This window comes from Morus notabilis, unplaced genomic scaffold (assembly GCF_000414095.1).
Source record: "Morus notabilis unplaced genomic scaffold, ASM41409v2 Scaffold467, whole genome shotgun sequence".
Lineage (NCBI taxonomy): Eukaryota > Viridiplantae > Streptophyta > Magnoliopsida > Rosales > Moraceae > Morus > Morus notabilis.
The window spans coordinates 845507-872923 of record NW_010361652.1 but is presented as its reverse complement, the minus strand read 5'-3'; the positions used below and the strand labels follow the sequence as shown (position 1 = coordinate 872923).

Below are 27417 nucleotides of genomic sequence, written 5' to 3'. Positions count from 1 at the left end.
GGGGGCGTAAGTTGCCCCCCCCCCCCTCTTAAATTGACCCTACTGAGTTCAATGGTATAGTCAATTTCACCAAATTCAGCCTCCAACTGTATGGATTGAAACCGCCCGCCAACTTCGACATAATCCGGCGGCTCGGATTGCGATTCTCCGGCTATGGAATCTGAAAATTAGTTGAGGGCTTTTTGTCACCCACTTCTTTCTGAGTGTTTTGACACCAAAATCATGTCAATCCAATGGTTGAATTATCGGAACCACCATCCACCCCAACGGCGGCGGCAGCGAGCTCCGATCTCCTGCAAACGGCGGCGGATTCAGGCGGCTGAGGGTTGCTTTATGCTCTGCGTCGTCCTTTGAGTCCAACGGTTCCGGTGGTGTCATCAACGAAGGCTGGAATAGTGCACAACGGAGAGGAGTCGCGGCTGCCAAAATGGGTGGCTCCGGCGACAGCGCTTCGGTGAGAATCGACTGGTTAGACGGCATGGCTTTTGTTCGTCTCGTCGAGCTGAGTCCATCGGGACCAGAATCACTCCGATTGGAGGTTGGATGGCAAAGTTACGATGGTGAGAAATTTCAATAGTTTTTAGACATTTCGCCGGCGATTGTGGCTGTTTCCGGCGGAGATGGAGGTCATGCGGCATGTCAACGAGTCCAGCTCGTCGAGAGCTTTCCGAGGGCAGTGTCGCGAAACGGCACTGGAATCTCATCGGTGGTAGGTGGCCGGCGTGGAGAGAGAGAGAGTCAACGTGGGAGAGAGAGAGAAAGAGAGAAAAATGAGGGAAATAGAAAGAAAAAAAAAGGAAAAAAGAAAAATAAGCTTAGAATTTTTTAGTAAATTTAATAATAAGACTTCAAAGTCCAATTTAAATAAAGTATGAAATGACTTATTATTCATGTTCTGAAAAATTAGTTATCAACGCTTAAAACTGTTTGAGAGACATCAGTGTTAATTTCAAAACAATCATTTTTAAAGAAAAAGGTCATTTATGTGATATTTATAACTAAAATTCTTTTATTAATATTAGATTAATTAATACTAACCACCGAATTTGATTAATTAATCTCAATTAATTTAACGGATGTTAAATAGTAAAAAGAGTACTTTTGAGGAGAAAAAAAGTTGCCTTCTACTTCAATTTTTTGTTTTTTGTTTTTGTTTTAACAGGTAAATTGTTTTCCAGATCAAATACAGAGTCTAATGATCTCAGAATACAAGACAAGTTAGTCCAAACCATAAACCAGTTTCACTAACAAATTCTAATAAATACATAAAATGATCAAATGTCCACCGGATTACAATGGGAAAATGAAAAGGTGACTTTTTCAAAGACACCTAAACTACAAAGGTCACCGCCAGTATCGCAGAGAAAGAACTGTCGCAGATGGGATACACAACTTAGTCAGTCCTCATAGTTCATTTTCTTTGCAACTATTAACCTCAATTTTGCCTTCTACTTTTTGATGAGATTTTAATCTAGCTACCATATTTAATAGAAGAGTACTAGTAATGGAGGCGGCGGGTTGGGAAAAATCATTGAGGAACGTCCAACCTCAGAAGCTCTGGGAATAATATTAATGCATTGGATGAATTAGGGTTTGAAACCAAGGAAGTAAGGAGCACCGGTGTATCTCAGCCAGAGATTGCCTTGTATGAAGGGGCCAGGCGTGAAGTGAAGAGCCTCGTTTCTGTCAGTGATGACTTTGTATCCTCTCCATTTCACTCTCTTGTCTGTGCCTGCGCCTGGCCCTCTGTTGGCGTACTCCCTGTAATACAGCGTGTCCAGCGCAAAGTTTCCGTTCCACTCCATCCACCCGACCGGCTGTATCAAGTCTCCCATCGTCGTTTCCATTATCACCGTCCTCGAGTACTGCTTCCACGGCCTTCCCAAGTATGTCGGGTACTTGAATCTCTCCGTGAACAACTTCTCCTCCGGGACGATCCTGCAGTTCTGGATTACAATGCCCGTCGTCTCGCGCTTGTCCGCTCTTCCTTGAGCCGTCACCGCGTTCTTTTGTCCCTCCCCGGGCTTCCTCACTATGATGAGACAGTTCTGGATGATGGCAGATGCGTCCCCGAATATGAAGTCCACGGTGCCGGAGATGACGCAGTTGCGATAGAACTGGCGGTGGGCTTGGACGTACAAAGTGTCTTGGTAGCCGTCATTCTGCAGTTGTATAAGGCCGCCATGTCCGACTGTACTCGCACCGCCACCGCCTGGTGTCCCTCCGCTCCTGCCGTGTTCTGGAATCCTATTGACTTGGCGATGAATCCGTTTCCTACTGCAGCTGCATTTACACACACACACGTACATATGAATAAATCATGTTTAAAAGAGAATTATGTGATAAGATTAAAAGAAAAATACACATTAGGTCCTGTATAGTTCTAAATTATCAGCCCGATCATTTTAAAATTTAGTGTTGCAACTAAAAAAATATACAAATTTAATAGAATTTGAAAAAAAAAAAAAAAGATTTTTAAAACTGCGCAGTGTGCATGCATGTAACTTTCTTACCCGCCCCTACTCCAGATGTAGGATTATACAAAGCATAATGTGTGTAATAGAACTCCCTAACAAACACAAATAAATTGATCACGATACGGCAATTATATATAAATGATTGAACGTATCATTAAAAGCAAGAGATAGTAATAATTAAAGTAATTTGTCTGTTATGATATATATATATATATAGATATATATTGGAAACACTAATATTATAACTTCTGTGCTTGTGCATTTTTCCCCAAAAAAAAAAAAAGAGTACTTATATAGATAAGTTGATTATCATATCATATAGATTGTATTCATTTTATATTCATTATACGAACTCTCATCTCTCTATTCACTTAAAAAGAAAAATTAAATTACCTATAATTCATTTAAAACAACCAAAAAAAAAAAAAAGATTCTTGAAATGGAAACTCACAGAACGTGGCAGTCTTGAAGGTGGAGACCCCATCTCGGAAGTTCTTTCTACCGGTGACGATGGTCTTCCGAGGTCCATCCCCGTATATAAACACATTCACCTGATTCTTCGTCACCGTAATATACTCATCGTATACCCCGGCCTTTACGTATATCACGTACCTTCCCTTGAGATCCTTGGGATACGCTGCCAATGCCTCTCCGATGCTTTTATACTGTCCGCTGCCGTCCTTGGCCACCACCGCATTCGGTGCCAGGTTACCGCCCCCTCGGCTCCCTAACAGCTTCCTATCTGCGGCTGAAAACCACGACGGGTACACCTTGTCATCTTCCTCTGCCTCGAGAAGGCGGCGAGAGAAAGCTGAGCTAGAGTTGAAATGGAAAGGGATCTTGAAGGCGCCTAAGATGTCAGAGAAGGCGGAAACAATGGCCAGGGCGTTGCTTGTAAGCTCGCCAGCATTGACGAGCCCGTCCGACATCTCCTTCTTGGTATCCGGATCGGTTATTCCGTCGAGACATGTCTGCTGATACGACACGACGGCGCTCAGCCAATTCATGAGCTCGGCCTCCTCGTCATGCACTGCGTGCAGGTCACCATCGCCGACCACTGAGAATGAGTCCTTGAGCTCGTCCACCGCGAACTGCATCAAGTCCTTGCAGTCTTCAAGGGACATTTTTTAGGAGGGATTGGTGGAGGAGGAATTTCCGAGATAAGCAGACTTGTGCATGGCGGCTTCGACGTGTCGGATTGTGGAATTAATGGCGGCTTTAATGAGGTCCTTGGGAGAGGCAGTGTCGTTTTTGGCGAGGCCGCCGAGGCTGTCTATGCAGGCCTGCTTGTAATCGGTCGGCCTGCAGATAGCGGCGACGGCCTTGGAGGAAGTTGAGAGCTCATCTTTTTCGGAGGAAGCAGAATTACCGCCGTTGCTGTTGTGGTTGAGGCCGGCTATTAGGGCAATGACTACTCCAACCACAAGAACGATTGAAACTCCTACCACAGTTACTCTGCCACCGCTCATCTTTAACTCTTAACTTTTGTTTTAAATAAATGATTCTAGTACAGAGGGCTTAGCTCTAATTAATTGGAGGTTTTTTTTTTTTTTTTTTTTTTTTTATAGCATTAAGATTGATGCAGGGGGTGACTAAATTTAGGGAAAGTGTGGCTTGTGGTTAAGAAGGAATTAAGGTTATAATTAATGTTGAAAATAGATGCATGGTCGTTAATATTTTTACAATCCTTAATTATTTCTATCCAACAATTCTCCGCAATGAAATCCTGGACTACATATAATTGACTCAACGCACGCCTTGCCTCTGTCTATTTTTGTACCATATGCATATGCACTAATACTACAATGGATGTAAAGAAAGAATGAATTTCTTGTTATGTTTTTATTGAAAGAGAAGCGAATATATACACCATACAGACATCAATTTAGATCCTAGAATAAAGCATATACACTGTCATTGTCTATTCACACTAATACATAAATGTAAACAAATCAATTGGAATTGATGATAGTTGACCGAGATGATTGGAAGATCCCTGACTTTGTGCATTGATTGACTTTTCATTCCTTAACACTCCTCCTCAAGTTTGGAATGTATGTTGATAATTCCTAACTTGGCAAGTAAAGTCGAAAATTGTGAAGAACTCAATGGCTTCGTAAAAATGTCGGCTGGCTGGTGTGATGTGGATATGTGAGTCATTTTGACCATTCCTTCTTGAACCTTCTCCTGTATAAGATGACAATCAATTTCTATATGTTTTGTTCGCTCGTGAAAAACTGGATTTGAAGCAATATGCAGTGCCGCTTGATTGTCACAATATAGATTGGTAGGATGTGAGTGTTGGATGCCCAAGTCATGTAGGATGTACTTTAACCAGGTAATCTCACAACAAGTTGCAGCCATGGATCGATATTCAGATTCTGCACTAGATCGCGATACTGTAGTTTGCTTCTTGGTTTTCCAGGAAATTAATGAATTTCCAAGAAATATACAATATCCTGTAACAGATCGTCGTGTATCTCGACATCTGGCCCAATCTTTATCACAAAAGGCGTTTAATTGAATTGAACTATCTGTAGGAAGAAAAATTCCTTGACCTGGTGTTTGCTTCACATAGCGCAATACACGATGAGCTGCTTCTAAATGTGGAACTCGTGGTTTGTCCATAAATTGACTTAGTACATGGACTGCATATGAAAAGTCAGGTCGTGTGATAGTTAAATAAATTAGTCGTCCAACAAGCCTTCGATATGAAGAAGGATCACTAATATAGTCACCATCAAACTCACTGAGAGATAAGTTTTGCTCCATTGGAAAAGAGACTGGTTTCGCCGCTAGATATCCAATATCTTCGAGAATTTCGAGAGCATACTTTCGTTGTGAAAGAGCAATGCCTTTGTTGGATCGTGCAACTTCTATTCCTAGAAAATACTTCAACTGCCCAAGGTCCTTCAATTTAAATTGATCCATCAAATATGACTTGGTATCTTCAATGTCTTGTAGATTATTTCCAGCTAGGATGACATCGTCTACATAAATGAGGAGAGCAGTGAATTTACCATCTTGGGATCGGACGAACAAGGAATAGTCAGCCTTTGATTGTTTGAACTTAGCTCGTTTGAGAGCAGTGGAGAGTTTGATAAACCATTGACGAGAAGCTTGTTTGAGACCGTACAATGATTTGTGAAGTTTGCAAACTCGTGTCTCCCCCTTTCGTCCGAAACCAGGAGGTAAAGACATGTAAACATCTTCATCAAGATCTCCATGTAAAAAGGCATTATTGACATCAAGTTGATGAAGATGCCAATGTTGAGTTGAGGCCACAGCAAGGAGGAGACGAACAGTCACAAGCTTTGCAACTGGGGCAAAAGTCTCACTATAATCTAATCCTTCAATTTGGTTGTATCCTTTGGCTACCAACCTCGCCTTGTAACGCTCGACAGTACCATCAGGTTTGAATTTGATCTTGTATACCCATTTGCATCCAACTGGTTTCTTTCCTGGAGGAAGTGCTTGAAGAGACCATGTTCCATTAGCCTTGAGTGCTGCAAGCTCTTGTTGCATGGCAAAACACCATTTGGGATCACAAACTGCCTGTTCAAAGGATTTTGGTTCTTTTTCTGCTGAAAGGGAAGTGGTGAAAGCATAGTGTTTGGGTGATAACTTATCATATGAAAGTACACCAGATAAAGGATAAGTAATACATGTTGCTTTAACCATTACCGAGTTAGATGATGGGACATTCCTTGAAGGAAGAGAAATACCAACATGATACTCACGCAGATAACTAGGTGCTTTTGTAGTGCGCGTCGGCCGTGATGAAGGATTTTGTGGATCCGAAAGCAAGGTTGGGGTAGGTTGATCAATGGGTGGAGAAGTTGCAGGTGAAGGAATAACTTGGGAAGGAGCTTTGCTATTTGAATGAGGAGAAACTTCTTCTTGAGAGAGGTGGTCAAGTTGAAACACTTCAGTGTTGTGAGAAAAATGTGGAGTGGGATTGTCATCATCATATGTTGATGAATGATAAAGTATTGGAGGTGAGTCTGCAGCGGAAGATGGAAAAGGAAAAATATCCTCATGAAAAATAACATCACGTGAAACAAAAATTTTACCAGTTGAGAGGTCATAAACCCTATAACTTTTTTGAGCATATGGATATTCCAAGAAAAGACATCGTGTGGCTCTGGGATCAAATTTGGTGGGACGCTGGTGATGTGTTGAGACAAAACACAAACATCCGAACACTCATAAATGGTCATATACGGGCTGTTTGTGAAAAAGCATTTCGGAAGGTGTTTTTCCTTGAAGGAGAGGTGTGGGAGTTCAGTTAATGAGGTAGGTAGCAGTCAAGATGGCGTCTCCCCAAAATCTCTTAGGAAGATTGGCTTGGAATAATAAGGCTCGGGCTACATTGAGGAGATGGCGATGTTTTCTTTCGGCTACTCCGTTTTGTTGTGGAGTGGAGACACAACTAGTTTGATGAATGATACCTTTATCTAAATAAAAATTCCTCATTGTAAATTCAGGCCCATTATCACTTCGAAGAACTTTGACTTTCAAGGAGAATTGTGTTTCAACAAAGTTGATGAATTTAGTGACATATGAATGAGTATCTGATTATGATGCATCAAATAAGTCCATGTGCAACGAGTATAATCATCAACGATTGTAAGAAAATATTGTGCCCCTGTAATTGAAGGAACATGGTACCCTCCCCAAATATCAACATGGATTAGTTCAAAAGGTGCTTTAGTGCGAATGGAACTTATTGAAAATGGAGAACGAGTTTGTTTAGCTATGGACAAATTAAACAATCAAAAATATTACAAAATTTCATGTCTGTAATTGAATGAGAAAGCAAACTGAAAGTCTTATTTGATGGATGACCAAGGCGTTGATGCCAAAGTCTCGAGGAACAAGAGGTTGGTACGGTGACTGCATTACACCCAATTTTCTGTGGAGTATCAAGGTAGTAGAGTCCTCCTCGCTCAGTTCCCGTCCCAATCATCTTCCCCGATCGTTGGTCCTGTAGCATACAAGTACTATTAGTGAATGTGGCAAGATAGTAGGAATTGTGCACAAGCTTGCTAATGGAAATCAAGTTTAATTTAAAGGAAGGAACACAAAGCACATCATGCAGGATGAAATTAGCAAAATGGATGCTGCCTATGTGTGTGACAGTAGCAATGGCTCCATTTGGTAGGTGCACAGTTCGATTGGTGACACGAGATTTGGTGGTCAACAAGTCAGCTGAGTAAACCATGTAATCTGTGGCTCCTGTGTCGAGAATCCAGCATATTTCTTTGTCAATAACAGAGGCACAAAAGATTGTACCTAAGAGATCACTTATGGCAGATGCACTACCGACATGATTGGCCATCGAATTAGACTTATTCCCAGCAAGTAGTGTCATGAGATTTTGATATTGTTCTCCTGTGAGAGTGAATGGTTTGGAAGATGTTGGTGTATTGGCATCTGCATGGTTGGCCTTGGAGGAAAAATTCTTGCGCTCAGGTTTGTTGCCTGTAGAATTCGTCTTTTGCAACTTACGACAGACATCAACGGTGTGACCTTGCCAGCCGCAATAATCACATTTGAGGTGTGCTCGACATGTCTCTGAAGTATGCCCAATTTGGTCACATGTTCCACATTTCATATGGAGATTTTTAGGTGTGAAAAGCCTCAGATTTTTGTGGGTTGTTCTTCACAGCAAAAGCCAAGGCTTCGGCGAGTGGTGCATCTTCATTCGATTTTCCTCGCATATCCTCATGAAAAATAACATCACGTGAAACAAAAATTTTACCAGTTGAAAGGTCATAAACCCTATAACCTTTTTGAGCATATGGATATCCCAAGAAAAGACATCGTGTGGCTCTGGGATCAAATTTGGTGGGACGCTGGTGATGTGTTGAGACAAAACACAAACATCCGAACACTCGTAAATGGTCATATACGGGCTGTTTGTGAAAAAGCATTTCGGAAGGTGTTTTTCCTTGAAGGAGAGGTGTGGGAGTTCGGTTAATGAGGTAGGTAGCAGTCAAGATGGCGTCTCCCCAAAACCTCTTAGGAAGATTGGCTTGGAATAATAAGGCTCGGGCTACATTGAGGAGATGGCGATGTTTTCTTTCGGCTACTCCGTTTTGTTGTGGAGTGGAGACACAACTAGTTTGATGAATGATACCTTTATCTAAATAAAAATTCCTCATTGTAAATTCAGGCCCATTATCACTTCGAAGAACTTTGACTTTCAAGGAGAATTGTGTTTCAACAAAGTTGATGAATTTAGTGACATATGAATGAGTATCTGATTTATGATGCATCAAATAAGTCCATGTGCAATGAGTATAATCATCAACGATTGTAAGAAAATATTGTGCCCCTGTAATTGAAGGAACATGGTACCCTCCCCAAATATCAACATGGATTAGTTCAAAAGGTGCTTTAGTGCGAATGGAACTTATTGAAAATGGAGAACGAGTTTGTTTAGCTAATGGGCAAATTAAACAATCCGAAATATTACAAAATTTCATGTCTGTAATTGAATGAGAAAGCAAACTGAAAGTCTTATTTGATGGATGACCAAGGCGTTGATGCCAAAGTCTCGAGGAACAAGAGGTTGGTACGGTGACTGCATTACACCCAATTTTCTGTGGAGTATCAAGGTAGTAGAGTCCTCCTCGCTCAGTTCCCGTCCCAATCATCTTCCCCGATCGTTGGTCTTGTAGCATACAAGTACTATTAGTGAATGTGGCAAGATAGTAGGAATTGTGCACAAGCTTGCTAATGGAAATCAAGTTTAATTTAAAGGAAGGAACACAAAGCACATCATGCAGGATGAAATTAGCAAAATGGATGCTGCCTATGTGTGTGACAGTAGCAATGGCTCCATTTGGTAGGTGCACGGTTCGATTGGTGACACGAGATTTGGTGGTCAACAAGTCAGCTGAGTAAACCATGTGATCTGTGGCTCCTGTGTCGAGAATCCAGCATATTTCTTTGTCAATAACAGAGGCACAAAAGATTGGCATCTGCATGGTTGGCCTTGGAGGAAAAATTCTTGCGCTAAGGTTTGTTGCCTGTAGAATTCGTCTTTTGCAACTTACGACAGACATCAACGGTGTGACCTTGCCAGCCACAATAATCACATTTGAGGTGTGCTCGACATGTCTCTAAAGTATGCCCAATTTTGTCACATGTTCCACATTTCAGATGGGGATTTTTAGGTGTGAAAAGCCTCTCAGATTTTCGTGGGTTGTTCTTCACAGCAAAAGCCAAGGCTTCGGCGAGTGGTGCATCTTCATTCGATTTTCCTCGTTGTTTTTCATCTTGGAGGATGAGGGAATGAGTTTTGTTGATGGTAGGAAGTGGATCCATGAGCAGAATCTGTCCTCTAACACTGGCGTAGACTTCATTGAGTCCCATGAGAAATTTCATGGTCTTTTGATTTTGTTGGAACTGCAAAACGTCCTTCATAGCACCACATGTGCATTTGGGAATGCTACAGAGTGCATCACGTTCATCCCATAGACCTTTAAGCTTGGTGTAATAAGCCCCAATAGTCATGCTAACCTGTTTACAATCATGTATGGCTTCTTCAACATGAAAAAGATGAACACTGTTAGTACGTGAAAAACGTTCTTTTAAATCAAGCCAGATTTCTTGAGCACTTTCATTGTATATTATGTTTGCTCCAATCTCTTGTGAGATTGAATTAAAAAGCCATGCTTTTACAAGATTGTTGCAGCGCCTCCATTGTTGGAGTTTTGTGGTGGAAGTCTCCGGTGGTTCTTTGATGGTGCCATTGACGAAGCCTTCTTTATTCTTGATGTTGAGAGCCATGAGCATAGCACGGCTCCAGGTGCTGTAATTTTCTCCATTCAACGGTTGTGTGACGAGTATAAGCCCAGGTTGATCAGAATAATGAAGGTAAAGAGGATCGTTTGGATTATCAAACTTGTTGGCCTCAGACTTGGCTGAGTTTTGAGTTTCGTCTTTTCCTGTCATGTGTATTGGCCAGAAGAAGATGGACAATTTCGTGGATGTGAGAAGAAAAAAAAAAAAACAAGAGTTTCAGAACCGTGATTGCTCTGATACCATGTAAAGAAAGAATGAATTTCTTGTTATGTTTTTATTGAAAGAGAAGCGAATATATACACCATACGGACATCAATTTAGATCCTAGAATAAAGCATATACACTGTCATTGTCTATTCACACTAATACATAAATGTAAACAAATCAATTAGAATTTATGATAGTTGACTGAGATGATTGGAAGATCCCTGACTTTGTGCATTGAATGACTTTTCATTCCTTAACATTCTCGACTTCAAATTTTGGGTTAGCATAAATAATGGTAGTGATTAATACTTGTAATTATGGATTGGAATGAAACAGGTTTGGACAACTTCAAGCAGTTGATCTCCAAAGTGTTGAGCCTGCAATTAGAGCAGGTGCTTCAATACTTTTCTTTTTTTTTTTAATGTTGAAATTTTGCTTATGGATAATGGGAATAACTGGGCATTGTTTGCTTGAGTTGAAATTATCTGTATAGCTTAACATGTTTCTTTTTCCTATATATATATATATATATATTATTGTCTGAGTTTGGTTTTGTTGGAGTTTTTTTGTAGATACCGAAGGTGACAATTTGAGAGATGATGTCCCACAGACATTTGAGAACAGGTAAAGAGGGTCTTTTGTTGTGAACTTGCAGTTCAAAACTTGAAACATTGAATTACCAAAATTGTGCTTGGATTTTGTTGGAAATGTGTTACATTTAGTCTTGTTTTGTTATGAACAGGGAGGCCATGATTGCTGAGGTTCCAAACTATGTGGAGCCATACATTAAAGTTCCCATAGTCTTGAACAAGGAATAGAGTCCTTTTTGGTGGTCCTCGTCTTTTCTCTCTCACACACATATTGGGTATTTTATTAATGTTTCTTCAGCGGAGCGTCTCTTTTTCGTTCTAATGGCAATATGTTGGTTTTTTGTTGTTTGTTGTTTCCCCAACATTCTATTGCTTCCCTTTCCAGTGTATAAAAGGCCCTGATAAAACAACAAGCGGAAAACGCCTGTAAAAATTAGCAAAATCATGCTTAATTTTATGCGGCATTTCCATCGAGGCCCTTTGTGTGTGTGTGTGTGTGCTTTTTTTTTTTGGGTAACTTCAGATTCTAGACAATTGGAACAATCCTCTCATTGAGAGATCAGCAGACCAGCATTTGGTTCCTCTAGCAACAAAGATTTAGTCTTTTAGAATATAGTTAAAAAGTTACAGAGTCCCACTAAGCAAACCCAGGATTTCAGTGTTGGAGGCGTATACCTTCTATCCCTGATATTTATAACAGAACAGAATTACAGGGAGAGAGAGATGCTGTAACTTGGAGATGCGTAAAATGTTATCCTTGAGATTCAATCGCGGGGTGAATTGTGGAGCAGAACTGTAGGTAGATGGCATGTTTCATGCGACCATATGCACAAGCAAAATAATAACAATAATAAAAAGGAGAATTAAAGGCAAAACATTGCATATCAAAATGATTTTCACTGTCATTACTCTTTCGGCCCAGGAAAGTTTCATTACATTCAAAAAGTTAACCAAGGACCGAATTATAGGGAAAGTGTTGGCAAAAAAGGTTATTACAATAATGAATGTGTCCATCTCAATATGTCTCTAAATCATAGTGGGGTAACCCGCTCAATATTTACATGGTAGGAATAACCAACTGCACATTGCTGAAAAGTGATTACAGTATTGAATATCTCTGTTTATCTATCCAACCCTTTTTTTTTTTTTTTTTTTTTTTTTGCTTTGCGATTTCAATTCTCTCTTTACTCTTTGTCAATCACTCACCTACGCTCAACATAAGACTAAAAGGAAAAATAACAGTGACTGGAGAACCAAATGAAAGAGGAAAAAAAAAGAGCATGTTAATGAGTTTATCTTGTAGTCGAATATTTATCATGACTGCCAGAACAGCTGAAAATCACTGCTGTACAAGGAACGGTCTTGAATCTCCAGATTTGCCACATGCCAATTGATGAGTTGAGATTGAAAGATTTTACACAAAACAAGACCGGTCGGAAAAATCCACCATTCACTTTCATCCCTGTAATCACAATTATCATGAAACAGAACAGTTAAAAAAAAATGGCTGGACCTAAATGAAAGGATGAAGCTTTTGGCAGTAGAATCTCTCACATGCTAATACTCCAAGGCTGGATACTAGGGTGCTTTTTACTTGATGATTGAGTCCTATGGTGAACATATCCACAAAGAAAAGCAACCACCTGTTACAAGAATCAGAAGACTTTTTATGTTAACGTTTATTTTTCCAGGCCAGTATAAATATATATATATATATATATAACCAAATGAAACTAATAATGTCCATTGATGAAAACTAATAATGTTTCAAACTCGGGCTCAAAAAGTGGATTAGGGGATTGCTGGATATCAAAAAGGCAATGTCCATTGGGTTGTAGAGAAGATGACCAAGTAAAATAAAGAACATCATATTAAGTTTCACTTCTTGGGCATGTAGTCTCAACAACTCAGCCGAGGAAAATTAAAGAAGAAAATGGAACTAAAAATGCATTTTTCCCCCTTTGCTAAGAGAAAATGGAGATAAATAGGTATTAACACTGGACTGATTTCTAACCGATAAAAACTGCAACTTACAACATTGACTAAAGATGTCAAGTTCCAGAGAGCATATACTCGTGCAAGGCCTGCAGAACGCCTCGGTCCGTGGCTGAATAGAGCATTAATTCCAGCAGGGAAAGAAAGAAGAATTCCAAAGGGTAAAATAAACAAAACCAGAAAGACGTCCACCAGCGAAAATGAATATAACTGGAGAAACGTAAGCAACACTAAGCTAAAATCCCCTAAAAGTAGCATTGAGATGACTAAGCCGACAAGATCCTGCAGTCAGACAAAATATGTCTAAGAAACACAGCAGAGAATGGTATAACGTTTAAGAAATGAGATTCGATAGTAGCATACAAATTACTCAGCTGTTATCAGCATTACAAATACCTGGTGTCCAACGGGCTTAGTATTGTGAAGTATAAAAGAGAGAAGATAAAACATATCTCTCTTCTCTTCAAGTATCTGCAAACTGTTAGCATCTAGTATCCCTCCATATGCTCTTTTTGGCCTTGTATAACTCCCATCGTTTCTGTGAGCTTGGTTTAATTGTGTTTCCTCTCTTATATGACCAGATAGATTATCTTCAAAAATGCTCTTCGCACTGTAAATAAAAGATGAAAAAAAAAGAAGCCTCAAACCATTATCCCACTTTTCTTTTATTTCCTTTATTAGTATTTTTGTTTTCTTTTGCTGTTGCTGGAAGACCAGCATCGGATATGAACATATGTAAGTACATGCATACAAAGGTTAAAGCAAAAAGAGCTAGAAAGTCAAATTTCAGTGGCGACAAAGTTTGTTTTTGCTATGTCATATAAATGCGTAACCCGAAACATTGTTTGCCTTACCAATCCAGTTATCGTCCCCCTTGCCACACCCCCATCATATTTATGAGTACATCTGTTTACGATTTTACCCCGTTATCCAATATTTAGCCATAATGTATCTTTATCATTTGTTGAGCATTCTTTTTTTGAAGAAACAGAGAAAAGTTATAAGAGCATTCATAGTCCAAATCAACTAGTAAGGCACTCTTTACTATACGATTTCCAATAAAGATGACAGTTTTAAAATTATTACTGTGACTGTTGTGCAGTTCGTAATGCTCCATCAACACTTCTGACGGATGTCCAGTTGCTCCCTTCATCAACAGCATCCACTAAAAGTCCATAATGACAATAACCACAAGCTGTGGCCTGAAACCAGGCAAGAGCAACGCGTATGCCATGGATCCTCAAAGCAGGATTTGCAAAAGTTTCAAGCCACCTAAGGACGGGTCGATACGTTACTCTTAACCGCCCACGACGAACTAATCTCAATTGTGCATTTAGACCAGCAACAAAACGATACCATGTCGTAGGTGGGACAGCCTGCAAGGACAACATAATTAAGAATACATTTCTACAGCAACTACAAGATAAAAAGGATGGTTAGGCTCTCTCATGCATTCAGGAATGCATACTTCGCAAATTTGACATCAATTTCGTAAGCACCAATAGACAAACCTGACTCATAAGGCTTGTAACCACATTATCGCTGTGAAGTAAAAAAGGAGCCATGTAACTTCCATCACCTCCAAAAGGTAATGAAATTGGATACCTCTGATGTAAGCGAGGAAGATCATTTCTCTTTTCATCTTCACCAAGGAAGAAGTCAAGATATGCTAGCATTAAATCAGAAGTTGCAGCTACCTACAGCGTTCAAAATCATTAGGGAGAACAATCTAAAATGGAAATCTGTCACAGGTGATATACAAATGAGATTCAAAAAGGTTTATGTTAGCCATAACGAATTCAACCTATAATTTTGGAACACAAACCTTGATCCCTTCATAGAGAGCACGTGAACGGCAAGACCGTAAACAAGAATGATCATATTCTGAACGAACAAACTCACGGAGACGCTGCAATTTCAATCTCCGGCGCCATTGCTGCCATGACCATGCAAGGGGATACACAAAAACAGAGAGAATGCTGTAGACGGCTCCCTCCCACCACTGATAAGCAGCTATGGCATTAATATCATCCACAAACGTATTGAATGCAACCTCATATCTGCCAGACTGAATGAGTTAGAAGGCAAATCCTAAGCCATCACATAATTAACAAAGAGAAACGAATCCATTTATTAAATTTGCTTATACTTGACAGCAGTACTACATACACAAATCACAAGAAGAGAAGTTGGCTTACACAATCTCCTTTATTTGATCTGGTGGTGAATGGGGAAGATGCCATGGATCACTGAAAGTATTAGGACCCATAAAGTACATTCTATGCACATGGCTCTGGGATTCCTCCACTCTATTTGTTTCCAACACCTAAAATCAAGATACCCATCCATAAATCTAGAAAGCATGGAAGAGGAAAGAAGACAGCAGATGCCGGTGAAACAGTAATTTCTTTAACGAACAAAGACAAATATAAAGAAAAACCTCATTTAAGGACTCGAGGAATGGAAATGAGTGGTCTATTTGAGAGCCATGTTGAGTGGGAGCAGGGCCTGGTAACTCATCGACCCCAACAAATTTCATACGTGCAACACTTAACACCAGAGCTAAAAGTATTAGGAGAGCAACAAGGAGGAGACCAAATAGCCACGGCCCACCAAATGTGTAAATCAACTCCTCAAGAGCTGTATAGCAGTGTGGCATGTGGTATCTGTCTGAAACGCATTTGTAAGGACAAGGAGTCTCAGCAACACCACCTATTAAGAGACAAAAAGGAGGTTAGTTGAGATGTTTTGAAAAGCTGTTCAGGTATTAAAGTCGTTTTGACCTTGTGAGGAAAAGGCCTAACCATCATCTGATTCATGAATAATCTCATAATTTTTTTTTAATGGGATCTCATAGAATATTTATTAAGCTAGAATTTCAAATAACAAACTGCATAACATAATAGCATAAGAAAAGTTAAACAATTGATCATTGGTGTTTTAACTCTTTTCTCTCAGATTTCCATGTTGTACTCGTAAGTAAACAACAATTCGTAAGTTTACAAGCGTAGAATATGCTGCACATGCAGTGCAAGTGCAGCTTAGTATCAAAGCGTCCAACATCAAGAGAAAAAAGGAAAGCCAAGAAGTTAGAAGAGAAAAAAAAGTTGCCAGTAACTGCAATCGGCAACATATTTATAAAAAATAAAAATAAAAAAAAAAGAAAAGAAAAAGAAAAAGAAAGAAGAAGAAGAAGAAAAGAGAGTCTGGGATTTAGTGTTTTGTATATTGTTTTTGGTGGACTCCTTGTCCCCTGCTGTACAACTTTTCAATTTTGTTAATAAAATTTTCTCGTTTCTTAACCAACAGAGAGAGAGAGAGAGAGAGAAGAAAAGGTGGTAAAGGTGGTACGCAGGAGAAGGGAGAAGAGAAAGAAAAGAAGAAGAGTAAACTGAATTGGCGCTGCTGTGAGCAACCCTCTTTTTTTTTTTCCTCCCTTTTATTCTTCTTTTCTGAATAAAGAAACCTACATGCAAGCCGCTGGTTGCTTGCTGGATTTAAATGCAGAATACATCTCGTTTTCTTAGTCTTCTTTTTTTTTTATATATTTGTTTTTGGAAGCCCATAACATTATGGCTACATGGTCTGACTGCTTACGCGGATGGCCCCCATCAGGAAAACCAAAAGAACCCAAACTGTAGATGACATATTAACCGCAGACTCTTGTAGACATATATTTATATTTTATCAATGAATAACAAGCTATGAAGCATGTGGAGTTGGAAGCAACCAATGATTGCCTATCAAAAAAAATTCCGACGCCAGTTATTTTCTACCTCGTACAACAAATTTAGCACCAGAAGCTTATAATTACCTCGGACATATGTGTAAACAGCACGGTTGGGAAGCGCTTCAGCTGGGCAAGGACGGCAAAGATCCCTTTCAGATCCACTAACATTCTTATAAGTTCCAACAGGACATTCCTGGAGACGAACCAAAAAAATAATAAATTTATCCCCTAAAGAAGAGCTCACTCCTAATTATCATTAGTAAAGAGAACAAATGTCCCTATGGAAATAACTCAGCTACAAATATAAAATCCAGTCCTTCCCAATGGATCCTGCATTCAAACCCAAGAGGAAAAACCTTGCAAGCAGAAAGAGAAAGATGGAGCAGAAAAGGCTGCTGTAACCGCTGTGACTATACAAGTTTAGAACTTCTGCATCATATGTTGCAAAATGAGGTTTCCCAGTTCTCATTACGGAAGAATATATCTGTTTTAATGAATTACAAAAGAAATTTTACAGACACCCACATAATGAAGTAGAGCAAATGAACGTCCGAAAAATTTTCCAACACAAAATGGTACTTGATGTTAATTCCAAGAGAAAACTCAAGTCAAAGAAACGTTTCTTACAAGAACAAGAACCACAAGGCCTAAAAAACTACAACACTAATACAAAAGATAATCAGAATTAAACTGTTTTTAAGTAAATGAAATGGCTTAGGCGCACAAGATTCATCAGAATATCCTTAACATATAAAGCATACCTCACAAAATATCCCATAGAGCCCTTTTGGGCAAGCTTTCCCAGTCACCGTCCCATTTTCTCCAGAACATCCCTCGCCTTTACTCACCCCTCCCCTTCAATAATAAAACAAACAAAGATGTCAACCCTCAACCAAAGAAGGCAATAAAGTTTTACATTTCCTAACGTCCTTCACTGAGCAAAAAAAAAAAAAAAAAACGTCTGGGTTATAAGAAAATTAATGAATAGAAGAATAATCATCACGCTGAAGATTTCAGAAAGCTAGTTCTGTTACATAATAAGGTAGCTTATAAACCAGATACCCAAGGCAAACATCAACTGATGTAAAACACAATATAAATATCAGCTTTAATGCATAAATAAACACAAACTGTATCCAAGGACCAGGAGAAATACGTGGCATTTAAACAGGTTAGATACGAACCCCGCATTGATGCTTCCTTTCACACTTGCAATCGACTGGTACACATCTCCAATAGGAATGTCTGACCAATGAAAGTGAATTCTTCCACCACCACCTCCGCCAACACCATTAGGACTACCATATCCGCCGATACTAGAAAGAGTAGCAGAGTCACCAAGAGCAATTATATGCAAAAACATAAGTATCGTTCCACCAGATCCACCCCCGGGACCTCCAATAAGGCCATCTACAACAGCATATTTCCCCTTTCTGCTAGTTCCTTCAGAACTTTCTCCATCAGCTTCTACTGAGCCTTCAATGGACAAAGTAAACAAGGGATGCTCCATGGAACCCATTACTGCTCAGGAAATCACATGTATCAAATGGGGAAAGGGCGGGGAAGATTAGATGATAAAGACACTATGTCCATGCACTTAGAATACTCGCCACGTCATTTTATAAGGAAAAAAATATATTTGTTTAGAACTTCAATAAATTTATTGAACGGTTGTGCTCTTTACGGTCCTAGGGACAAGCTTAAAATAGAAATGAGTTAAAGTATAAAACTATTATTGGCCCACCTCCTAACAGTTTAAGCTTTTGGGATGGATTGGTAAAACTAACATGGTATTAGAGTGGGAGGTCCTGGGTTCAAACCCCCGTAATAGCACTCTTTATATCTCGGGCTTAAATATTCACGTATTGGGCTTTTCTAATTAATTTACCAACACGATTGCCCATTGTTCAGCCCACACGTGAGGGGGAGTGTTAAAGTATAAAACTATTGTTGGCTCACCTCCTAACAACTTAAGCTTTTGGGATGGATTGGTAAACTAACAAAATGTAAATTTCTTAGCCAACAAACGCAGAAGGCAGAAAAAATTGTCAGACTGACTGATAAAATAGCTTACCTATGATACCACCACCAGAAGTAGAACCAGCGGAACTGTCATTTCCACTTCCACTGCCAAGTTCACATGGCAAATCTGCATTTCCATATGATATGCCACCCCTAATACAAGTCCCATCATAACATCCACGTCCACCTCTACCACCATGCCCACCACCACTCCAAATCCCATTGCTCAGAACACTACCTCTGCCAATTCCACCTGTACAGCCTGTTCAACACAGAAAATTGTCAACTTCCACCTAGAAGAAAAATGTATTACAGCATTCAAAGTCTGCTCGTTTTTAAGTTTCTTCAACATGAGATGGATCATATAGAACCCATCATATCACCATCGAAATCATGTTGCAAATTCTACGTATAAATCTTTGTCTCTGTCATTTGGTATGGGGAAGCACCAAATTGGAATTATGATTAGAAGGGGAAAAAAGGTTAAGACTTCTCTTCAGGACCAAAAAAGTAAAGGAAATATACCCATTCTCGATGCACTTATTGATCCAGACGAATGGACAGCAATAGTTCTTGCCCTGTGGAAATGAATAACAGATCCTTTTACAAGGCCTTCAACAGTGATATCCTCTACACGGCATATCTGACGCAAACCGGGAAAAAAAAAAGTAACTATCAAATATAATTACATGAACAAACCCCAATACTTCATGAATTGATAATCACCTGAAGAGTAAAGGATAATGATGAGTTCACATTGCAATCTTCTGGTGGATGAAGTAGTTCAAAGGGACAATCTTGACTTTCGCAATATAACTTTGGTGTCCTAGAAATTGAGAGAGGGACAAAGTTAGCAGTTTTTTTTTTTTTTTTTTTGAAAAGAAACGAAAACTTTTATTTATAAAGAAAGAAGGAACAAGGAACAGAGAGGAAGAGTTATCCTCCACTAATCCAGTTCCCAAAAACAGGTTTGGAACTGCTAACTGACAAAGTTAGCAGGTTTGAAAACTAAGCCAACTTTTTGTTCTCAATACTTTTTTCTGGGTATTTTTAAATAAAGTTCGTTTCTCATTAAAAAAAATATATATTCCGCCAAATTGGCGATAAAACCAAAAATCAAACTTACACAGAATCAGTACTCGCATTCTCCAAGGGACCGCGCAAAGCAGATCCAGGCCCAAGCTTCAAGCAAACACAAGAAAACATGTTCAACAAACAGGTATAATTTTATCTTCACAATCTAATTGCAATGATTTCAAGTGACAGTAAGATATTAAGGGCGCCCGTTTGGTTCACGCGTTTGAAACCATTTATGATTCTGCTACAATACTTTTCTCTTACACAAAAAATTTAAATAAAAGAAGTTCCCGCCAATGGGTTCTCTCACAAAAGTCTTTTCATTAAATTGGTTAGCAAGGTTTTAATCAGTATAGTATTTTTTCGAATTATAATGTTATTTCGAACCATTTAATGAAAAAAATAGTGTAAGCACACCATTGACATTTCAAGTACCAAAAATTGGTTTTACGGTACCAAAATCTATTTTCTAAAACCTAGAGGTACCGTTTTAATATTGGTAAAAATAAAGAGTACCTGTCTGCTATACTAGAGGGTACCAAAATGATTTTATCCCTTAAAAAAATGAAAACCGTCTCACAGACAACAAAAGTGTCACAGCCATGAGAAAATAAAAAGATACTACGGCTGGGATTTCTAACAGTGTGAAAAATTAGCCTTAAAAAATAGAGGAAAAAGTAAAAAGATTAACACACCTTAAGCAAGGAAAAACTGAAAAAATAAAATAAAATAAAATACACCTGCTAATGGACTCACATGGATACTGTAAAATAGGGACAGAACCAGGCGTTGTGCTTCAATCATATCCCCCGGTCCAGATAAATTTAGTAGGCCTTGTCCATGAACTCCCAGATTTGCATTAGAGTGTATGACAGATGATTCCTGTTACGAAAAAGATGGCATGTTACCAATTAATATGTCCCTAAAACATACTCCTCAATTCTGCAAAGCGGTAGGTACAACACCTTCAGAACAACTAAATTGCTAGCCTCAAGTAAGGAAGTTGCAACATTCATATCGCCACCTCCATCGATAAGCATTTTGGAGTTCCACATCAAGAACATTTTTACAGACATACGCAATGCCCCATATACCTAAAAGGGAAAATCGATGGCTGTAATACAGTAAACACAGTATGAAGTGTAAAGCTCATAAGCATAAGCATCACAGATTAAATTTCTTTCCACAAATATAAAATGGCAAACATAGGATCAAACTGCTGACATTTATATAATGAAGCAGACAATGTAACCAAGCAAAAAGAAATGTACAAAGTCATCACCTACCCTCATTTCAGAGTCGCTCATTAACAACTCTTCTGCTAACAACTCAAATTCCGAAGAAGCGTAATGTTGCAGCCCAAAGCTCAAAACTCCACCAGATAAAAGACTGATCTGTCCTTGTACCTACATAACCCATTGAAAAGGGATGATTTAATTAAATTCTTTGCACATGAACTACATACAAGTACAAGATACACGGACACATAAGCGAAGCTAACAACAACACTGAGGGAGAAAAAGTAATAAAGAGGTAAACCCGGACAAGGGATCTTTGTAAGTATAAATTACAAACTCAATTTGCACAAACCTGGACACGACTCCAAAGCAATGGAACAGTAGCGTGGGCACTGTTCCGAACATAAACATTAGTCCAAAGAGGCTGATTGGGAAAGTCTAAGAGAAGAGTCTCAGTATCTGTTGACTTGTTATGATTGTCAATAATAAGGCTTCTAGGAACTGCATCATATAAAGTCCCAGCAGCACCCGCATTTTCTGGACAGGTGTAACTACTTCCTCCTGCAAATTTGATCATTAGCTCATGGCATTTTAAAATCAAATTCAAACTGAGCCAGGTACAACAAAGTTATCCTCTAAATACAACTGTGTATATTTGAGAGAACAGGTAACCAAATACAATCACCACTAACAATAAAAACCACAAGCGTCCATAGGGCTAATCAGGACAACCATAAAATTTCCAAGTAAAAGTATCCAAACAACAAAAGAAGAGTGAAAAATATGGTCAAGTTTTCCTTTTTTATTGTGAAGAGACACTAGAAAGTAAGGATAATGCATGTTCTTTCAAACTAAATTCAAGGTTTAAATTTGGTGCTAGCTGTTCTTTGAGTTATTCAAACTAAGGTTGTTCAAAAGACCTATTTCAAGTCAAAAGGAGTTAGCTGCACAATAAGGGGGGAAATCTCACCATGCACAAAAATTCCGGGCTCGTCATGCCTGCTGAATACATCAACAGATACTCTTCCCCCACCGCCACCAGCATAACCATTACCTCCACAAGCACTTATACGACCACTACCAGTCCTGCACTTCATAATAAAGCATTTAGATTAAAGGGACTGGTTAATACAAGAGAGAGAGAGAGAGAGAGAGAGAGAGAACACGCACACAGACAAAAATTAATAACAGGTAAATACAGATTTACATCTGTGTGAGATCAAGTTTCCGAATAGATAAAAGATAATAGCTGAAGACTTATTGCACACAATGAGGTACAAAAAACAATGAGGTAATTTGCTTTACAAGTACCCATAAAATATGTCAGAGACCTTCATTTTGGATCATATTTGTATTTCACTCTTTTTCTTACCAAAATATTGGCTAAAGACCATACTACCAAAAGCCTAACAGAATGGGAAACCACCAGAAAATAGTATGGGAAAAAAAAAAGAAAAAAGGATGAAGCCTAAGAGATCGAAAAATGGGATACACTTATCACTCAACGTAAAATATTTATATAGACAATGTAACAAAACAATAGAATCAGAACATTGATGAACATAACAGTAAAGCTCGGAAAAGAATACATGCATAAGAATGAGTAAAAAAATGTTCAGATTCCAATTCTGGTCTCTACAGGCCAGTGCATCAGACAGGGCAAAGAAAAAATCCCACTCTACACGGTCCTGACAAATCACAATGTGGGTATGGAAAATACTGACAAACGAAGTATGAAGGGAACTCACTTGTCCCTGGTAAAACTTGTCTTCTGCTCCTCTCAATATGCACTATAATTCCGCATCATAGTTACAACAACAACAACAATGCTTCGTATTTTGCCTTTCATTTTCCTTCATTAAGACAGTTCTGGTAGCAAAACTACATGAAGTGATGTCCACTCTTTTGCATCAAGTGGATTCTACTATCTTATTTACTAAGAGGAAAACGTGAACGGGATGCCCAAATTCAACGAGCTAAGAATAATTTCAAGTAACAAAAGACAAGAAAGAAAATTAAAAATGAAAATCCTAAAATTGGATGTCCAACGTTCAAATTAATATAAGAAATAGTTTATTTAGCACTGACGCGTCACATTGAAGATGACCAAAGAATTATGTAATAATTGCAAAAAGTTTTTTGCTATTTTGCTATAGGATGAAGACTAAAGACTGACAGGAAGCAGCCTGCTGGGGAAAAACCTACAACCTTCTTCACAGAGCGGATAAAGGCTACCAGCCATTTCAAATTCTTGTATTATTAGTGGGATATAAGCACTTGTCGTTTGGGAGTTGATATTAATCAAGTACAAGGAAACTCTGGTTTGAGTTTTAGCTTTATTCTCTTGCATGACACTGGCCGCCAGAAGTTTTCAGAAAGAACAAATAGGATTCCAAAAACATAGGCCAATTTACATGCTCTACAAAAAAAAGTATCTCCATAGCACTAGCAGAAAACAAAACAAAATCGATACATACTACGCCTAGCACACAACCCATAAAATTCCAAAACAATAATAATGTTATTAATATCAATAATTTTAAGTTATAACCACCAGATGGTTGCTGACGAAAACAAATTCCAATTTCTCCTCAACATTCCACCACTATCTCCCAAAAAGAAAAACACGGAGAGAGCAAGCCAAATATGCTATAATTCAGGGTCCGGAATTTAACATTTTCGAATTCTTTCCTTTTCCAAGTTTTTTTCGTCAACCAAAATAATCATTCTACATCAAAAACCAAATTGACCTTCCTAAAATTTCTCAGCAACCAATTAAATAGAACAAAACGAGCAAGGAGAGCGGTCGAGTGATTACATTTTGTAAGCCTTGATGTAGATGCTGCCACCAGAGCCACCTCCGCCTTTGCTCCCACCATCACCCCCATCAGCCAAAACACCACCATCCACCACAAGGTACTCCGTAACCACCAGCTTCACTGCTCCGCCGCCGCTTCCGCCATAATCCACCTCCTTACTCGTCGACCCACCGCGGCTCCCGAAGCTACATGGCCTCTGCAGCGACGACCATGCATAGGCATCGCCGCCCCACACGTCCTCCGGCAGCTTCTTCTTGTCGACCAAGCAGCACGCGCCCCGCCCGCCGTGCCCTCCACCCCCACCGTCTATCCCCTGCGGCGTCCCACTCGTTTGCGGGGGCGGATCTCCCGCCATCGCCGTCGTGCTCACCACCGAGCCATTCAAAAAGCTCGCATTGCTGGCCGCGAGCTCGAATCCCCCGGCCACAATCGACGACGAGTTCCCTAAGCTAAAAGTACCAGAAATGTTAACGGTTAAAAAGCATCCAGCAGTAGCGCAGTGAACCCTCACCCCGGGCAGGATATAAAAATTGCCCTTCCCTTGTATGTACACATCGCCGGTGAGGTTCAAATCGTTCACTATCTGACAAGTGGCGTCCAGCGAGCCGACGCCGCCGAGGTCGTCATCGCACGAGACCGACGGCCCGTGCGGCGGCGGCGGCGGCGGTGCCGGCGGCGCGTAATCCTGGTGAAAGAGGTTCCAATCCAAATCGGTTATGGAAAATTCCGCGAACGAAGCGGCGAGGCCGAGGAAGCTCGCTGCGAAGAAGCAAAAAATGGCGAAATGGAGAGAAGGAAAGCAGCGAAGCCGAGCCATTCACTGGCAGAGTCAGTCATTAGATTGGAGATTTTGATTCTGAAGCTAATTGGACTCGGAACCCTAGCAGAAGACCAAACGGGGAAACCACCATCGGAGAACAAAACTCCATAGAAATTCAAACAGAAAAGGAAGAAATCTTCATTGCTTTCTGCATTTAGGTCTCTTCTGAAAACCCTAAGATATTTGCCTTGCTAGAGAGAGAGAGAGAGAGAGAGAGAGAAGAAAACCAGTGGGGAAGACAGAACCTTTATCAACTTTTTGCTTTTGGGGGAAGGTTTAGCTTAGTGAGGTTAACGAAGTTATCAGATACGATCATGCTCACATGAGCTCGCGTTCAAGGCGACGCTTATTGGTCCGATTTACGACTCTCTCTGCGTTTTCTTTGACAGGACCTGGTGGGACCCAAGGCATGTCGGTTGTGTACACGTGGGGGCGAGCATTCCTGATCATAACCGTGGCGATGAGCCAACGGTTCTCCACGCTCCAGAGAGAGAAAATAGAAAAAACGAGATAACGAAAACGACCAAACGACATCTTTAGGCAAACGGACAAATAATAACTAAAACCTTTTGTTTCGTCCAAAAGAAAACGACACCATATGAGACACCGAGTTTTTTTTTTTTTTTTTTTTAAAGAATTCGTTTAGCCAAGAATCACCCGTCGAGGAGGTAGTTTCGTCACAAACAAGACGTTTGACTTGCTTTTTCAGCGAGGTCTTGGATTCCACTTGATCCGTGAGGACCGTGATCGGATCTCGGGTGAAAAGGTTGTTTTCTTAACGGAATTGAGGGATTGTTACGGAAAATAAAAGGCAAAGGAACACGTGTCAAAATGGAAACAGACCAGGCCAGCGCAAGATGAGTCACCCAAGCCTTTTTCATGTTTTTTTGCTGAGAATTTCATGGTTTGGATGGTAGAGAAATGGTGAGTGTTTAAGGCCCGTTTAATTTAAGTTGAGATGTGATTTTATGTGAAAATATTTTATTATAATAAAAAAATTATATGTGATTATTTTTTAGAGTTTTTTATTATAACAAAACTCAAATCTCTTTTTTGCTTGTCATAAAGTTTTTTGAATTTAATTGTGGATATGTTGATTTTTTCTTCTCTGTTTTTGATTTGGAATATTAGGAGTATTTTCAACCCTTTTTTTTCAATTTGAAGATTTGAAGACTAGCTTAGCTGTAAGACAAGGGTGTTGTTTGTATACAATGTTTAGGATAATTCTGAAGTTCAAAAACAAGTTATTAAAGATGTAATTTAATCATGAACTTGAGCTTGAACATGTATAGCATTTATATATTCAATTATTTTCATATAAATAAGTAAAATTAATTTATAATTCAAAATATTATTTTTGAATAAAAAATAATGTCATAAATGATTATATGGCCCTCACTTTATTTAACAAAATGAAACCATCATTATTAAAATATTAATAAACACGCACACATATTCATATTCATGCACCCAATCATTTAAGTTAACCTCCAAATAACAAATAATAGCGTAAACTTATCATTAGGTTTATCGCTCAGAAATATATAAAATAGGAATGCCGTAGAAACCACTTAATAAGCCTCATTCGTCTTTATTTGTGATTAATTCTCATTTGTCTTATTTGTGGATCTAATATTTGTTGGTCAAATACCATTATATTTAGCGGTCATTTAAGTATATCAAGGTCCATTATTGAATGAAATTTTTCACTTTTTTTTTAACAAAAAGAAACCATTTAGATAAGGGGAAAAATAACAAAAAGAATAAGAAAAAGAAAAGAAATAAAGAGTGTATTTGGAACTTATTTTAAAATGATTTTATTTTTTGTATGAAAATGGAAATGAAAACATTTTTAATCTCAGACAGAAATCATTTTTAAAAATGCATTTGTTAGTTTTATTAAAAGATTATTTTCAGTATAAAAAAATCTATTAATGTCTCTCTCCCTCTCTGCTCGAGAGAAGAGGAAAATGAAACAAAAAATAAAAAATGACTAAAAGTTATTTTTTATTTCTCTTCTATTTTACACTAAATCAAAAAATTATTTTTATTTTTATTTTTTATATTTAATTATACCAAAAACCGTTTTTCTTTTATTTTTATTTTTTTTTCTCAAAGTAAAAAACAAAAAACAAAAAAAAAAAACTTCAAACACAATCAAAACGTTTTCCCACCCTTTTTCAGGCTAGATTCTAAGAAGGCAACCTCTCGAAGTTTCATGAAATAGCGCCAAAAAAAGAAAAAAAAAAAAAAAAGTCATAACTCGGAGGATATACTAAGAGTAAATGCAACAAAAGTAATTAATGTGGTGTCTTGAATCTGCTGTCAAAAATCGCACAAGTGGCTACTTCATAACCGTAAAACCTTATACGTGGTCATTCTGTTATGACACCACTTTGAAAAGGGGGAATAAAAATTCTAAAACCATTTCATAGACGTCAATTGCTGATATACCCCTTTGACAAAAAAATCTACACCACATGAGTATTGAATGTCAAGACCAAACACCAATGAAGGAAATGAAATAGACAACCGACCTAAAAAAAATGTCATTTATTTATGTTTATATATAGTACAACATATGTATGCATAATTAGTACAAAGAAAAAAAAAACTAAAAAGTTTGT

At 38.8% G+C, this 27417-nt stretch overlaps 2 protein-coding genes and 1 pseudogene across 2 annotated transcripts in view; all 3 read right to left on the bottom strand.

The window, feature by feature from the left end:
• Positions 1 to 480, bottom strand: part of LOC21408786 (probable pectinesterase/pectinesterase inhibitor 58) — a 5112-nt gene extending 4632 nt beyond the window's left edge. Inside the window, exon 1 of the mRNA XM_010100436.2 lies at positions 256 to 480. Within this exon, the coding sequence (XP_010098738.2) occupies positions 256 to 480 (225 nt within the window). The remainder of the gene's footprint in view (positions 1 to 255) is intronic.
• Positions 481 to 1569: 1089 nt separating this feature from the next.
• LOC21408785 lies at positions 1570 to 3946 on the bottom strand (annotated as a pseudogene).
• Positions 3947 to 11424: 7478 nt separating this feature from the next.
• On the bottom strand, positions 11425 to 25006 carry LOC21408782. Its single transcript, XM_010100432.2, has 22 exons — positions 23970 to 25006; positions 22122 to 22237; positions 21504 to 21712; positions 21200 to 21319; positions 20879 to 21007; positions 20670 to 20795; positions 19963 to 20018; positions 19563 to 19662; positions 19362 to 19479; positions 18889 to 19098; positions 17999 to 18335; positions 17576 to 17669; positions 16899 to 17007; positions 15525 to 15796; positions 15283 to 15410; positions 14910 to 15144; positions 14596 to 14781; positions 14171 to 14460; positions 13481 to 13694; positions 13124 to 13366; positions 12644 to 12732; positions 11425 to 12551 (listed from the first exon to the last, which is right to left on the bottom strand). Exons 1-22 carry the CDS (start codon positions 24785 to 24787, stop codon positions 12404 to 12406), a joined length of 4347 nt encoding a protein of 1448 aa, XP_010098734.1. The 5' UTR covers positions 24788 to 25006; the 3' UTR covers positions 11425 to 12403.
• Positions 25007 to 27417: the final 2411 nt, after the last annotated feature.

What these genes read in the sequence shown, in the direction of transcription:
- LOC21408782 (XM_010100432.2), bottom strand. Translation starts at nt 24,787, where the DNA reads ATGGCTCGGCTTCGCTGCTTTCCTTCTCTCCATTTCGCCATTTTTTGC. An exon ending in TTCTGGTGGTGGTATCATAG is followed by an intron (nt 18,336 to 18,888) that starts GTAAGCTATTTT and finishes TTTCCTGAGCAG; the next exon opens with TAATGGGTTCCATGGAGCAT. An exon ending in TGACATCTTTAGTCAATGTT is followed by an intron (nt 12,733 to 13,123) that starts GTAAGTTGCAGT and finishes TTCTTGTAACAG; the next exon opens with GTGGTTGCTTTTCTTTGTGG.